Source organism: Alligator sinensis, unplaced genomic scaffold (genome assembly GCF_000455745.1).
Source record: "Alligator sinensis unplaced genomic scaffold, ASM45574v1 scaffold54_1, whole genome shotgun sequence".
Classification (NCBI taxonomy): domain Eukaryota; kingdom Metazoa; phylum Chordata; order Crocodylia; family Alligatoridae; genus Alligator; species Alligator sinensis.
Genome location: NW_005841962.1, coordinates 515830 through 530863, shown reverse-complemented (window position 1 = coordinate 530863; position 15034 = coordinate 515830). Strand labels below are relative to the sequence as shown.

The following is a 15034-nucleotide window of genomic DNA, read 5'->3' as shown; positions in this document are numbered from 1 at the left end:
TGTGCACCCCCCAGCCCTTGAAGCCTGTGTGATAAACGTGACGTCCTCTTGCAGCCTCCAGGAGCTGGGCTGGAAGGGCCCGTGAGAGCTTGCCTTGTCCTGCCCCTCAGGCCCCAGCGACCTCGTCCCGCCATGTGCTGCCTCCCTGGGGCTTAAAAACCTCCTAGGGTGGGGGTGCTGCCACGGCTCCGGGTTATGCACTTGGCTGGTAATGGATTTGCGGTGGTCAGCACTAGGGTTGGGCCAGGCACCTGGGGCTTTGGCCCTGAATCCAGTCCCCCTCGGGGGTCATCATGAATAGCCTGCCCCAATGCAGTGCTGCCTTCCTCGCGAGAGAGTTTTTCTTGATATCTAACCTAAGCTTCCCTTGCTGCAACTTGGGACCGTTGCTCCTTGTTGTGTCATCTGCCACCACTGAGAACAGTCCAGCCCCATCCTCTTTCGAACCCCACTGCAGGTAGTTAAAGGTTGCTACGAAATCCCCTCTCAATCTTCTCTTCTGCAGATAAACCCAATTCTCTCATTCTCTCCCCATAAATCAGGTCCCCAGCCCCCTCGCCATTTTGGTTCCCTTCCATTGGACTCTCTCCAATTTGTCCACACCCTTCCTGTAGTGGGTGGCCCAAAACTGGATACAGTACTCCAGATGTGGCCTCACCAGTGCCAAGTAGAGGGGAATAATCACTTCCCTTGACCTACTGGTGATACACCTACCAATGCAGCCCAGTATGCCATCAGACTTTTCGGCAACAAGGGCATGCTGCTGGCTCATATTGAGCTTATTGTCTACTGTAACCCCCAGGTCCTTTTCTAAAGAGCTGCTGCTTAGCCACTCAGCCCCCAGCCTGAGTGGGAGCATGGGAAGTGCAGGACTTTGCACCATTAAACATTTTCTTGGCCAATACCAGTAACCAATTATTCACCAGGCATATTAGCCAATACTGATCCGATAACCAATTTACAGGAATGCAGCTTTGCAGCATGGAAAGCAGTGCCCTGTAGGTAAGTCTGTGGAAGGGAAGGAGTATGGGGGAAGGGGGCAGATCAAGGCCCCCACAGTGAGGAAGGGAGTGGGACAAGGGCACGGGCTGCAGCTGGGGGCGCACAGCAGCAGGGAGCCAGTGCCTCATCCCTGTCCACACCCCTCCTGCACCCCTGGATGAGTTGCTCGTGGCTCTGTCCTGCTCCTTGTCCTGGCCCCAGGGTCCCATTCACCACCCTGGCTGGGCAGCGCCCCCAGCCCCTGCCTCACTCCCTCCCTCACCATGGCCGGGTGATGCCTCTGCCCCACTCCTTCCCTCACCATTCCCTTCCCTCAATTTGCTCCCCCCAACATCGCTTCCCTCTCCATGCCCCTTCCCATCCACAGACTTACCTGCAGGGTGCTGCTCTCCATGCTGTCCAGCTGCATTCCTGGCCTCATGCATGTGTGGTGTCTGGGGTCTCTAGCCAGAAGGCATATTACAAAAAAAAGCTGCTAGCCAATAACATTGATTTTCGGTGCTGACCTGATATGGCACCTTTACTTTGCACATGTCTTTATTGAACTTCATGAAATCCTCACCTTTTGTGTAATTTCTGAACTGTATGTAAGAACTGCCATTTACTGGGCCAGTCCCTAGGTCCATCTTGCTCAGTATCACTCTGCAGCCAGCTCATGCTCCACTATCTGTGGCCATGGCAAAGGGGGCAAGGGTCTGGAGAAAGGAGGTGCCAAGCACCACCCAAAGTTCCCCCTGACAATATCTAGGGTGTCACCAAGCCATCATGTCACCACTTGGCTCGCATCTCTGGCCTCATCTCTGAGGAGATTCACCAGGTGCTGAAGGTCTTCCTGAAGAATATGATCCATGATGTCATCACCTACACCAAGCATGCCAAGGACTATGACCACCATCCATGGATGTGGTTTAGACTCTGAAGCATCAGGGTCACACCTTGTATGGGTTTGGTGGCTAAACTCTCTGTTCCAAAACCTCCTGTGTCACGCAGTGGCAGAAAGTGGATGCTGAAAGAGAGTGAACTGGGTGCGACTAGGGGGTTTTTCATTGTTCCTCTCCCACTTGCAGCTTCCAGCATTTAAGGTCAACATTTAACCATCACAGCTATATCAGTCTGACACTACTATAGACAAGGGTTAAATTTCAAAAACTTTAATTAGACAGAAAAATAGTTTTCTACCCATTTCTAAAGGCATTAGGCTGGGCTTGAAGCTGTCCGGAAATTTGTCACCTAGTCGGAAGCTGACGATGGCAATGCCTGAATTTGTTGCATCAGTTCTGAGCATGTGGTAATTGACTGATCTTCAGTGTGGCATCTTTATGTCTGGGTACAGTAAAAGGTGATGGTGGTAGTCTCCCCTCGAGCTGGTAAGAGATCGTTATCTGGGAGGCAGTATTTTACGTCTCTTTTATCAATCCAGTTGAGAGAGGCTAAGAAATTGCCAATTAGTTCTTTTCGTGAGATTTTTAAGGAAATCTTAATAATTTCTTCAGTTTGTTATGGGGAATTTGCTTCTCCTTGGAGGTCCACAGGAGCCTGATGTTGGTGAGCTTCAGGGGAATATCACTGGATTAGTTTACTTAGTTGAACTTGCTCATGGCTGCTTTCGAGTGTTTTTTGGCTGTTACTTGTTTTGGCTTTGGATAATCTGGAATTTGTCAGTTTTAACTCTGATTTATTAAAATAGTGGTCAGGGTTGGGCAGTGTGACTGATCTCATTACAGAGGATTTTTTGTTTTAACTTTTGAGATGCAGAAAATGAATTTGCCATCTCTGACCAGTAAAAGGCTTATCTAAATTAATAAACCCCAAACCCACCCCTTCTTTTTATTTGATAGGGGACAGTGGTGCTCTCTGGTCAGGCATATTAATAGCACCACCTGGTGGAAAGAACATCTTTCTGAAGAGAACGTCGAGTTCCTTAAGAAGATAACTTCAGAGGAATACAAAGCTCAAACAGCTAGTAAACTGTGTCCCCTGAAAGATGAGCCATGGCCACTGCATCCCTGGGTGCCAGGTGAGTACACAAGCAGGTGTAGCTCAGATCAGGGTTATCATAGCAGGGTTGCAATTCATAAATAATATCAGACTTATATGGTGTACAGTTTCTCCTTTTTACATTAGTCACTTTCTTTACACCTGCAAAAAGCAAAATATTTCTTTGTTCCAAGTTCCTCTATCATCTTTCAGTGTCAATACACTTTTCCTTCTTTTACAGCCACCTCCCCCTCCAAAGCTGGTTTGTAAGAGGTGTCACTTTCAGCACAACAACTAGTACTGTTGGCTGCTGTGGAACAAGGACTTTGAGTGGGAAGCTTTCTTGGCCTGTCAGGGACTAGAATAAATGCATAGAAAAGGTGGCGGACTAGGTAATAATGTTCTGGTGTTTAAAGTACATCCCACTGTGTAGTATTTTGAGAGGCAAGTAAGAGACTGATGCTGTAAGCAAGTAATATATAATTGGAGGTCATCTTTTTCACATCTTACAAGCATTTACCATATTTTCTTGCATAGTTCACACCCTGGAAAAACTTACACCCCTTGTTTTTGAAAGGCAGGATGAGGATAAAAAGATCCTTCTTTGTAGTAAGTAATTGAGTAGCAGCAGCTGAAAGCTGAGCCTACTTGTTCTGCTTCCTGTGGATTGTATAGCGGCAGAAACTACTGGAATCATATTTTTTTGCTTATAATATGCATCCCAATTTACAGCAGCTGTTTTCAGGGGGAGGTCAAGTAAGAAAATACGGCATTTCTATATTCCCCCCCCCCCCCCCCCCCCAGGGTTCTGTTTTCCAGGCTATGGACCTAAATAGCTGAACCCTTAAAAGGATGCATTTAGCGTATAGTGGCTGAGAGGAAAGTTAAATATTTAAGAGGAAAATGTCTAATAAAATCTTTTCTGTTATTTGCAACATTTAATTTTGCTTTAGCTTATCTAACCTGCCAAAAACTGAAGAAATATTTTAATCACATTTTTCAGTAAGTGCTATTCAAACAAGAAATGTTCTCTCTCTTAAGTTGACACTGGCCCCATGTGTTGCTTTACATAAACACGCAATTAGTAAAAAAATAAATAAATAAATACAGAAATCAGATTGCTAGTATCTCAGCTATTCCCAGCCTGCCTGCAGAATCAAAAACAATCTATCTTCTTTCCTCAATCTCTCTCTGAGGAAAAATATGAGTAAATAGCTTGGACTTGCAGCATGCCTTGAAAGTCAGCAGATTAGGTCTTTTGATGATTAAGTATTGAATTACAGATTCATTCTGTTTTGATCAAAAGGTTCCAAGAGGGTTGGTCTTATTGGATTAAAGCTGGGAATGATGCCCTTATGGACCAAGACCGGTGAAAGACATGTTGTCACGTTGCTTCAGGTAGGACAAACGTACTGGATTTTCAGCCCTAGTCCTAGATTTAGATTTTTAGTCAAAAGTTTTGAGCAAGAAAAAACCTGCAGTTGAAGGTTGGGTGTGTAATACCCAAACTTTCAATTTTAGATTGCAAGCTCATCGGGGACTGGATTGCCTTCATTCTGGGTTAGATACTCGCACTGAAATGCTGTAGGTGAACTTGCATAAAGGGCTACACCCTCCCCTTTTTTCTCTCCTCTGTCCCAGAGGCATCTGGGAGTCTGTTTTGACTTTGGTAAGAAGTACAACTAATCCATGTAATTTAACTTGCTCTGGTGGCAGTAACTCTAGTGAGGCTGTACTACTGACTTATTACTGTTAGCATGCGGCAAATTGGTTGTGATAGCACCTTTAATAAATAGCACCCTAAGGTAGGGAGTCTGTTGAATGGGTGAGATACAGAACCAGATTTGTCACCTTTGTATACTCGGGGAATCCCCAACTGGTAGTTAAAGCTACATGTCCCTTCATTTTTCATATTCCTGAAGCAGCTCACAGGAATGTTATATATCCTACAGATAATGCTGTGGTGATTAGTATAACCATGAAACTAGAAAACAGGGCTTATAAAAATGGACATGGCATGTCAGGAAAATTTTATTTTAGTACTGTCTTAACAGAAGTTAACCTTTGCATTATCGACGCAGATGTTCTCTCATTTGTACTTTTTATTTTCTCTTAAGTGAACACAATTGCAGTTAAGTAGGAGCTTTGCCTTCACTTAAGGTGTTTAGTATTCTCTTGATAATTTTAATTTAAACTTGTGCGGCTGTCTGATTGTAGACCATATATTTACTGTAATTTGCTTTTTAAGGTACAAGACTGCCATGTTATAAAGTACCAACCAATGGAGGAAAATAATGGAAAAACTGCTCTTCTACTAGTTGGAGGGAAAAATGCATCCCCTTTTTATGTAAGTGTACATATCTTCTTGGTTTATCTTCTTCATTGGAGTAGTTATTTCTATAGGGAATACAAATGATAGATGCTTTTACACAGCACAGTACCATTAACAGATTGTTAGTCAAAGATGCATTTGTAGACACACTGTTGTTGATTCTCTAACCATTTTCTTGCCTTCATCCTTGCATGTTCTTTTTTTTCACTGGTGGGCAGGGGGATGAGGGGAGTCTGTCTTCCAGCTTTCCCTGAAATATGGGAAGTCAGGCCAACTGTCACTGAGGTCTTTTTTGCCTATTGGGACGAGCAGGAGTTTGTATTTTTGAAAGCTACACAGTACTCCTTTGTTAAAGGCTGGAACCACAGAAACTGGAGATTTTGTAATAGAAATAGATGGAGGTGGAGACACTTAGCCTCTTCCAGTTTGTGGGGCTGTGACTTGGGTTTTTGAATTGCAAGTTAACTTCTATAGGCTTCTAACTCTGATAATTGATTAGATTCATTACATACTTGCCTGTGCATATTGTTTCATTTTACTCTGGTTTTAATTTTGCCAGTTTTATCAGATTGTGCAATTAATTGTCTTGGTGAAAGAAGTTTTTTAGTGTAAAGATACATTTATGAACATAGCTCTCAGATGAAGGTGTCAAAAACCCTGAATTTGTTCGATAGCTCCAGATACTTGCTGTGGAATTCCCAGCCTGTTTTCAGAGGCTCTAACAGCCTGTAGTGCAGTCAATCCCAGTGAGAAAAAAAATTGAATTATAGATCAAGGTGGGAAATGCTCAGCCTTTTCCTCAAAGGATTATGTTTTCTTTGATTCGTTACTTTTCTAAGAACATAGTTTTGCACTTCTCTGCATTGGCTTTACAGTCATGTCAGTTTGACTCAAACAAGTACAAAAAGGGGCTCCCTGTCAGAGCTTACCATTCTGATTTGTTTGCTTTTTCCTGGAGGACTTGGACTCCTTTTTTTCTAGCAGAGACTCTTCTCAAATTTCCAAATAAAAGTCTCTCTAGTTCAGGTGGGTGGGAGGGGCAATCCTGTATTTTTACAGAATTTAGGTTTATTTAACAGTTATGTGTGCTAGGGGTACACTGATAAAGATTTTTTGGGCCAGTAACGATGGCCACTTATTAATGAGCCATTATGGCCAATATTGATTCAATTGCCAATATGCATCCGGCTGGTAAGTCTGTGCGGGGGGGGGTGGGGAGAGGTGAGTGGAGGAAGGGGTTGTGGGGAGGGCAGATTGAGGGCCCCACGGTGAGGGAGAAGGGAGGGTTGGAGCTGGGGCAGGCACTACCCAGCTTGTGTGGAGCGTGGGATGGAGCCGCAAGCAGCTAGTCCAGGGGGTGAGGGGGGTCCATTTCTGCCACTGCTTGCACCCCTAGGGGAGGCATGGGGTTGTGCCCCCTAGATCTTTGCATGGACTGGAGGTGAGCTGCCGGTGCCAGGGGCAGCGCTAGGCTCTTCCTGGCAGAGGGGTTGGGCCCGAGGTGTTTTCAGGGCAGGTGGCAGTGGCATTGTTGGGAGGCGAGATAACAGGGGGCTCCCCCCGTAGGCCCTACTTCCAGCACCACCAGTGCCTGGCCTGAGCACTGTCCCTGCCCTGCCCCCTCCTGCCAGGAAGAGCCCAATGCTGCCTGCGGCCCCAGCCCACAGTGGCAGCCTGCCTCTGTCTTGTGCACGGATCCAGGGGGCACACACTCCCCATGTCTCTCCTGGGGGTGCACGCAGCAGCGGGAACCGCCCCATGCCCCCCAGACTAGCTGCTTGCATCCCCACCCCTGTCCTGCCCCAGCTGTGTGGCACCTGTCCCTGCTCCAGCCCCACTCCCTCTCTTACTGTGGGAGCCTTGATCTGCACCCACACACACACCTTCCATCCCCCTGTCCCTTCTCCTTCCCCCCCCGCCACTCCCCGCAACAGACTTAGCAGCCAGACGCTGCTCTCCAAGCTGCTGGGCTGGCTGTGAGCATGCTGCAGCTGTGCACATGCACGTGGCATTTATCGGCGACATTATTGGCCACGTCAGCCAAAAAAAGCCGATTGCCAATAATGTCAATTTTCCTTTTATTAGCGCTGATACGATATGGACCGATGTATCGGTGCACCTCTAATGTGTGCCCATCTCACAAATATTCCCTTTGCAATCCATGTGCCTGTCTTGTCTTTGTGGAGCATTCCTATTCCCAGGGCTCTTTTTCATGTGGAGAAATATTATAACCATGCTCCCAGCATTATTAGGTGGATTAAATTATGTGACTCTAAATCATTATCAAATTGCAGCATTTCAAAGAATCACTGTTCCATGGGAATGTCAGCATATGATGGCGTGAGCAACAAAACACAGGGTGTGCATGGGGAAATACAGGATTTTTGTGACCTTGTGTCCAATTTGGACTACTCTCCTCTTGAGAGACAGTTTCTCTCAAAGCAAAATGATCACAAGTGTCTAGTCAAAGGTTTCTTTAATATTGCTATACTTCAATAAACAGTATTGCTCACTAGGCACTCTCTCCGCCCCCCCCCCCCAACAATTCTCACTAATTGGGTTATTTAAGAAAGAAAATTAGCTATATACAGTAGACCCCCGAGTTACGCGATTCCGACTTATGCACATCTTGCGTTTACACAATTTTTTTATTAGGATCCGGACTGGAAAATGCCCCTCGAGATGCGTGTCATTCGCATATATACATGAACGCTTGCAAGATATGTATATATGCGAACACCTCACAAAATTTACAGGCGGAATCAAGTGGAGCTATGCCGCCATTGTGGTAGCGCCATCTCGAGATGCATAGGTGAGACACTAGACGCGCCTCCTAAAGGCAATTCTGCCGAGAAAGGGGGAAAAAAACTATGACTAAGGTATGTCTGGGGTATGCAACCCCTCGCTATTCAAAAAGCCAAAGCAGACATTCAAAAAGCCCAAGGCAGAATCCATCTAAGTTGCACAGTTTTTTATAATGCAGCATAGTTAAGATCAGTAGTGAACAGAGCACACTTTCACCATTTAGTGGGGGGGACCAAATCTTAGACCGGATTCTGCCATTTTAAAACCAGTTTTGTGTGTGTGAATTTCTGTTCTGTTACGCATGTAGACTAGGGCTGTGCGAAACACCATCGTTTCGTTTTGCTGTTTGTTTCACCATTTTGAAGGGACAGTGTTTTATTTCGTTTCAAAGCACTGTCCTGTTTCATTTCGTCAAAACTGTTTCACTGTTTCTACGTGTTTCAGTGTTTTGCCCATAAGCTATAATGGGGAATCATGAAAATGCCTAAAATTTTGTCATTTCTTGCCTGATTTGGATGAAAACTACAGGGATGGTAGCCCCTTCTGAGGGCATGAAGCCTGCCAAGTTTCAAGGAGATAGGTGCAGAGGTTTCTCGGAAACTGCACCTCAAACTTCAAAAAGAAAAACTTGCCGGCAGTGGCAGCCTCCTGTCATCCAGCACAGATCCAGGGGCTCGCACCCCTGGGAGGGCTGCAGGGCTATGCCAGATTCTTCCCGGTGGTGTGGGCCCCTAGATCTGCGCCAGACGACAGGAAGCTGTTGCCAGGGACCGGTGCTGGGAGCAGCCTGCACTCAGCGCCGGGGAAGACTGATGCTGCTCCTGGCCCCAGGCATCAGCAGCTGCCTCCTGTCATCCAGCCCGGTGGCGGGAGGAAGGGGAGAGCCGGCGCTGCACTCTGAGCAGCTCCGCAGCCCTGTGGAACTCAGCCCGGCAGCAGGAGATGGAACGTAGCCCTGGTTCTGCCCGCTTCCCACCACTGGGCTGAACTCCATGGGGCTGGTGGAGCCGATTGGAGCACAATTCTGGCTCTCCCCGCCTCCTGCTGCTGGGCTGCGCTCCATAGGGCTGCGGAGCCAGTTGGAGCGCAGCCCAGTGGCGAGAGACAGGCAGAGCCAGGGCTGTGCTCTCCGTCCTGCTACTGGGCTGAGCTCCATGGGGCTGCAGAGTTGCTTGGAGCTCAGCCTTGGCTCTCCCTTGTCTCCTGCCACTGGGCTACTTCGAATCTTGAAAGGTTTGGAACTTTTGAAATGTTTCGAGTACCCTCATTTCATTTTGCAGTTGTGTTGAAGCTTTTTGTTTAGTTTCAATTTCGCTGTTTCGAGCTCGAAACACATCGAAACAGCTTTGAAGTGAAACACTAAATTTCGCATAGCCATAATATAGACCGGATTTGTGTGCTAAACTTCTGTTATGGGTATAGAGTGGTTTCCGATCACTTATACCAGTAAAAGTGTAATGTCTATACCTGGCCTTAATGTCCAAGTTTGAATTTGGAATGAATTTTAACTGTATAATTTTAAGGAATAATTTGTCAGAGTCTTATTGCTGTATAGTTTTTAGCTTAAGCTCTCTGGAAAGGGATAGTTTTCCTAGCTTACATAAAAAGTGTGATGCTTTTGATTTCTAAAATTTATCACTTTCATGTTTTCTTATGTGAAAGATCCAAATAAACGTGTCTGAAGAATGTTGAACTGTGGAAAACCATCCTGCATTGTGTTATCATACTAATGTTACCTTTTATCTTCCATTAATTCCTCATGTAGAAATAATGATCTATGCTCTTTTCCATCACGTCACTTGAATAAAGTGGTTTCCTTTTCTTGAGTAAGACATTGGATTGCTATAGTCAGGTTTTTTGGCAGGGGAGGGATTTTCATATCCTTTAATTCCAGAATATATTTTTATGGTATGATAGATCATCTCAGAAATCTTTATTGAATGTACTAGTAACTGTTCAATTCCTTGTCAACTAAACAATGTCATTTTACTTCCTATTTAAAACGGAATTGTTTATATACATCTGATAAAGGAGAGGAATGTTTTAAGTTCTTCACATAGTATTCAATACGTTCACATATGTTGTAATTCATTTTGTCAGTAATACAAAGAACTTCTGTGACTTTTTGAAAACATGAGTAGAAAAAAGATTAGTTAAATAACCATGATAAATTTTAAATGCTGTAATACATTAGTGTTAGTTAAAAAAAATCAGCTTTTTGAAACAAAAGTGGACTATAGAACTGTGGGTTAATATTCCTCCTTTGGTTGGTAGAATGATATTTTTATAGAGGTGCATGTTCTGTTTGCCTTAATGAATTCAGGTCAATCATTTAGCCACTGTATTCCTTAAACATGTTTTATGAGGGTTTTGCTACTCTTGCAAAAGGTATTTCTATATAGTTAATAAAAAAAAAAGGAAGAGAAATATGCAAAAATTTTAAATGAAGCTCAATAGCTTTGAAAAGTGATAATTTCAGTACATTGGAAAATGTACAGAAGGGTTTTCATGGGCAAAGGATAATTGTAGAAACCTTTTATAAAAAGTGACCCCCCCCACCCCCTCAGGTGTTATTCCCAAGTGTGACCATGTTGTTGTGTTAAATTGCTTTTTAGGAGTGTTCAAGAAGTATCTCAGCTGCACCACTCTATCCAGCTTCAGTTTTCATGCATATTTAGCTGGTACTCACTCAGTGCTTCAGTATTTCTCAAAGAACAGCTGTAAACAACTTGAAATGTTTTAATCTTTTTGTCTGTGCTGGAATTGGTTTAAAATTACAGCTCTTTTTAATTACATCATTTTTTTTTTTTGCATTGAAATACATTTGGTGCATTTCAATTAAAAGTACGAAATTAAAAAAATATCTTCAAGTTTTTTCATGTTCAGGGTTTGTGTGTGCAGGCAGCTCCATGGGGGTCAGTCCTCATCCCTGTTTGAAACCCATTCACTTGTTCAAAATCCATAGAGTTGAGCCTTTGCAGGAGTCTCTGCATGATGAAGGCATTCGATTGTAAAATCTTTGGAGTAAGGGCATGGTCTGTGAAACTGTGCATGTTGTATTATTTTATAAATGGAATTTTATAAGTGGACAATTCATGCAAATGAAGCAGTATTTGAATAAAAAAAGACATGTTGCATTACAGTGAATTTAAATGCATTAAAATAAGAGGGAAAGCTTGCTTACATGAAAAAAGTAATGACAGACCCTCCTGTACTGGCTTTGGAGTCTTTTCAGATTCCCTAATGACAGTCGAAATGTGTGGTAAAATGAGGGAGAAGACCCTGCATTCAGAAAATTAACTTAATTTCCTATAAAACTAAAATGCTTATTTGGAAGTTAAAGACCAGAGTGTTTTGAGAGAGAGGAGGGAAGGGAAATTAAATAGTCAGGAGTGTAACATTTGTATGAAAATCTGATCCTTTATTTTTTTTCAAGATCACTTTTTAATGGGTGCTCTTTCTTCCAGAGATCAGAGTCTAGGCACAAGGTTTACGAAGAAGCTGGAGTACCACCAAAGCAGAAAATTTCAACTTTTAAAGTGTCAGCTAATGCTATAATTAAACCAGGTAATCTTTCTGAGCTAGACAATGTTACATGTATGATTGTTTAATATGCTCCCTTGATGCAAGGCTAAACCAAGATTATTCTTTTAGATATGAAAACTGTTGAATTAGATTTACTTTTTTCTAGTATGGTGCTGAGGTCAAACAAGGTGTTTGAAAAAAGAGAAGTTGGGGCTGCATAGGAGCCACGGACCTTTAGCTATCCTTTTTGTAGAAAATCATTCTGTCCCTTGAGAAAGATGCAAGCTTGCTAAAATGCAAATCAATTTAAGAAAGATTTCGCCCTGTAGTATAGGAAACAGATGTGAATATATTTTTCCTTTTGGCATTTGGAAATCTTATGAGGAAATGTTAGCATTGTGGCCATATTTCTTCAGTGATGGAGAAAGAGTACAATTTAGTAGGATTTAGTCTTCACTGCTTTCCCCTTCTTGACTGACCTCTTAAGATGCTGTTATTTCAGGCAGTGACAGAAATGATTCTTTAATACACTGCCTTGATTTCCATTGAGATTTGCTGTCTTAAGCAGAAGATTCATAAAAAATATTCTTGCATTTTTCAGGATAATTGTGTGTGGTTTTGGGTTGCTTTCATTATGTATTTCTCCATCACTAGTTTTGCTTCACGTACTTTTATTCATTAATTATTAAAAGAATATAAACTACAGCAACTCTAACTTTTAATGTCCAAAAGCTGCACAAAAGAAGGTCTCTGGGTGCATCCTAGACACTTTTGCAGCCATTCAGTATTAATATTCAGTATGGAATAGGAGTCTGGCCTAATAATTTAACATTGAAGTGAACAGAATTAGTCCTAAATGAGTAGTGTGCGTGTGTGTATGTATGTACAGATAAATTTCTCTTACATCTTCCCTTCCTTTGTCCCAGTTGCTTCCTTCTGCCTGATTGGCTTCTTTTGGACTCATCCCTTTCAGCTACTTTACACAATACATTAGGTAGTTCTTCGCTTAGGGAGTGATTGAAGTTCACAGCATGCTGTCACTCACAAGTCTCAAAACAGGATTTAGAGTGGAACTGACAGGGCAGAGTGATTAAAATAATTTTTCCTAATGATATAAAGCTGATTAAGGCTTTATAAAACAAATTCATTTTTGTTTGTTTGTTGGTGCAGCATTGTAGTAAAATAGATTGTCAATTTGGTAATTCAGTTTTCAATTCCACTTTTGATAGACTAACTTGTTTGAGGGGGGTTTTTTAAGCTGCTGTAAGGAAATAAAATATTGCAAGTTAAGACTTTGATCCTTCAGGTAGTCTATTCATGTGAGTCAAGTAACTTACTGGAAAAATTAATTGTGTACTAAGTGCCTGTAGCACTAACATTAAAAATTGTACTTTATTAACAAAACTTAGTGGCACACAATATATACTTTCTAGACAAAAATGCTGGGGTGTGATAACGGTGAAAATTTTCTGTGAATATCCAGACCAAATTTGGTATGAGTAGGATTTTCAAAAGTGTCCACATGTCTTGGATGGTAATGGTTTCTCATTTTTGTATTTTGGGTTTGCTATAGCCTTATAGAAAATAAACTTGTGACCCTCGATTAGCCTCTTTCATCATTTTAAGTGAGATAATTTGTAGTAGGAAAAAAGTTATTGTACTAATAAATGAAAAACAAATGTAAGAAACAAGTAGAAGGCATCCATTTCAGCAGTTTAAGACTGTAAATGGAGGGAAAAGAACATAGTAGTAATACATTTAAGTCAGACTTTTATTTTAATTTTTTTTTTTTTAATTCCATGCTGTACAATAATGTCTGCATAATTATGTATTGCTTTTGGGACTTAGGCAGATGTTTCATCTTCTCTTCAAGGTACTCCTTTGTATGCTGCTCACTTCCGACCAGGACAGTTTGTGGATGTCACTGCAAAAACGTACGTTCCTAATTTTTAATAATTTTATATATTTTTCTTTTTTCATTCTATGCTTTCTATCAGGTACATTCTATCATGTATGCTAGATCTTCTCTTTTTTTCAAACACAGTGTAAATTAGGCACTTAACAGACAAATCTGTTGTTAGGAAAATATATTTTTTCTGGAATGTCTACTTCATTCTCTTTACATTTGATATGGAAAGTATATCAGGTGTTGGCACATGACATAAGTAGCTCTTTGAATATATGGAGGTACTAGAGGCAAGTTGTTTGAATTCCAGTTTCAAAGAAAGATGCACTGCCTGGATTTGTGGGCACAATCATATGTTAAAATAAGTCACTCTCATGAGCATGTCTCATTATTACCGTTAAAGACATTTGATGGTCAGGTTTAAGATGTACATACAGATATGAGTCATGCTGAATTATAGTTGTTAGCAGTATTTTGTAATGCTTGCTATACTCCCATGTGGGTTTTTCCATGCTGAATGTGTATTGACACACAAACCAAGGCCAAAAGATTTTGTTGTACAGTTAAAAGCTGCTATCGTCAAAGGAGGAATGCAATGTAAAGAAAAATCTTTGAATTAAATACATTATAGGGAAAAATACTTTATAGTCTTGGGCTTTTTTCAAGTTGGGAAAAGGGAAACAGTTCTTGCAAAGAGAAATTGGTTAGAAAATCCAAGCTACAACACAAAGGCTACATAATTTGTAAGCATCACTACTGAAATAACATTTTTTGGAGGTGGGATTTAAAAGTATAAGGCAGACTCTTTGTAATTAGGAGTTTTCCTATATGTGTGATTGGTCTATGAGAAACCACAAGAAGTGCTTAAGAAGCAAGCCAGGCAATTGGGGCTCCCAACGTTAGCAAAAGAAAGGCAGCAAATTACCATCTCTTTTTGTGGAAGATGGAAGATGAACGGAGACGGGCTTTCAATGCAAAAACTGTTTGAAAGGGTTAATGGGATGGAAAGACAAGGCAGAAAGATGACTCTAGCAGCAGCCTTTTGCGTAACTTAAGGCATGAGAAATGGCTTGGGTTTGTCAGGTGCCTCCATTATGTTTTTGTTATGGTTTTCCACATTTTAGCTCCTCTCCTTTGCCAAAAAACTATCAGTACGTCTTTCTCTGGGTGGGAGAAGTGGCTTTCTTTCAGATCAGTGATTAATGGGTAGAGGGTGTCAGAAAATAGCTTGCATCCTGCCATGTGAATCATTCGTGCCTTTCCTTCCCTCCACCCCCCCATCCATAACATGTATAATTTCCACCGAATTCCCCGATCCCCTTATTACTCTTAAGTACATTTTTGTCTCACTGTGGTATGAAGCAGAACCTGATTCTATTCCCATCTCCCTTTTTATGAAAGGAACATAATACTTAATTGTCTTCCTAGGAGTGCGGTGGGGTGTAATAAGCAAATACATGGACAGTGGTCTAGACAAGGAAGTACTA

The 15034-nt window shown here is 42.2% G+C and overlaps 1 protein-coding gene across 1 annotated transcript in view; it reads left to right on the top strand.

The window, feature by feature from the left end:
- MRPL3 (mitochondrial ribosomal protein L3) overlaps positions 1-15034 on the top strand; it is a 47998-nt gene that overhangs the window by 270 nt on the left and 32694 nt on the right. The window contains exons 2-7 of the mRNA XM_025200271.1: positions 2166-2290; positions 2841-3019; positions 4286-4377; positions 5228-5326; positions 11584-11683; positions 13515-13575. Coding sequence (XP_025056056.1) covers positions 2166-2290; positions 2841-3019; positions 4286-4377; positions 5228-5326; positions 11584-11683; positions 13515-13575 — 656 coding nt within the window. The remainder of the gene's footprint in view (positions 1-2165; positions 2291-2840; positions 3020-4285; positions 4378-5227; positions 5327-11583; positions 11684-13514; positions 13576-15034) is intronic.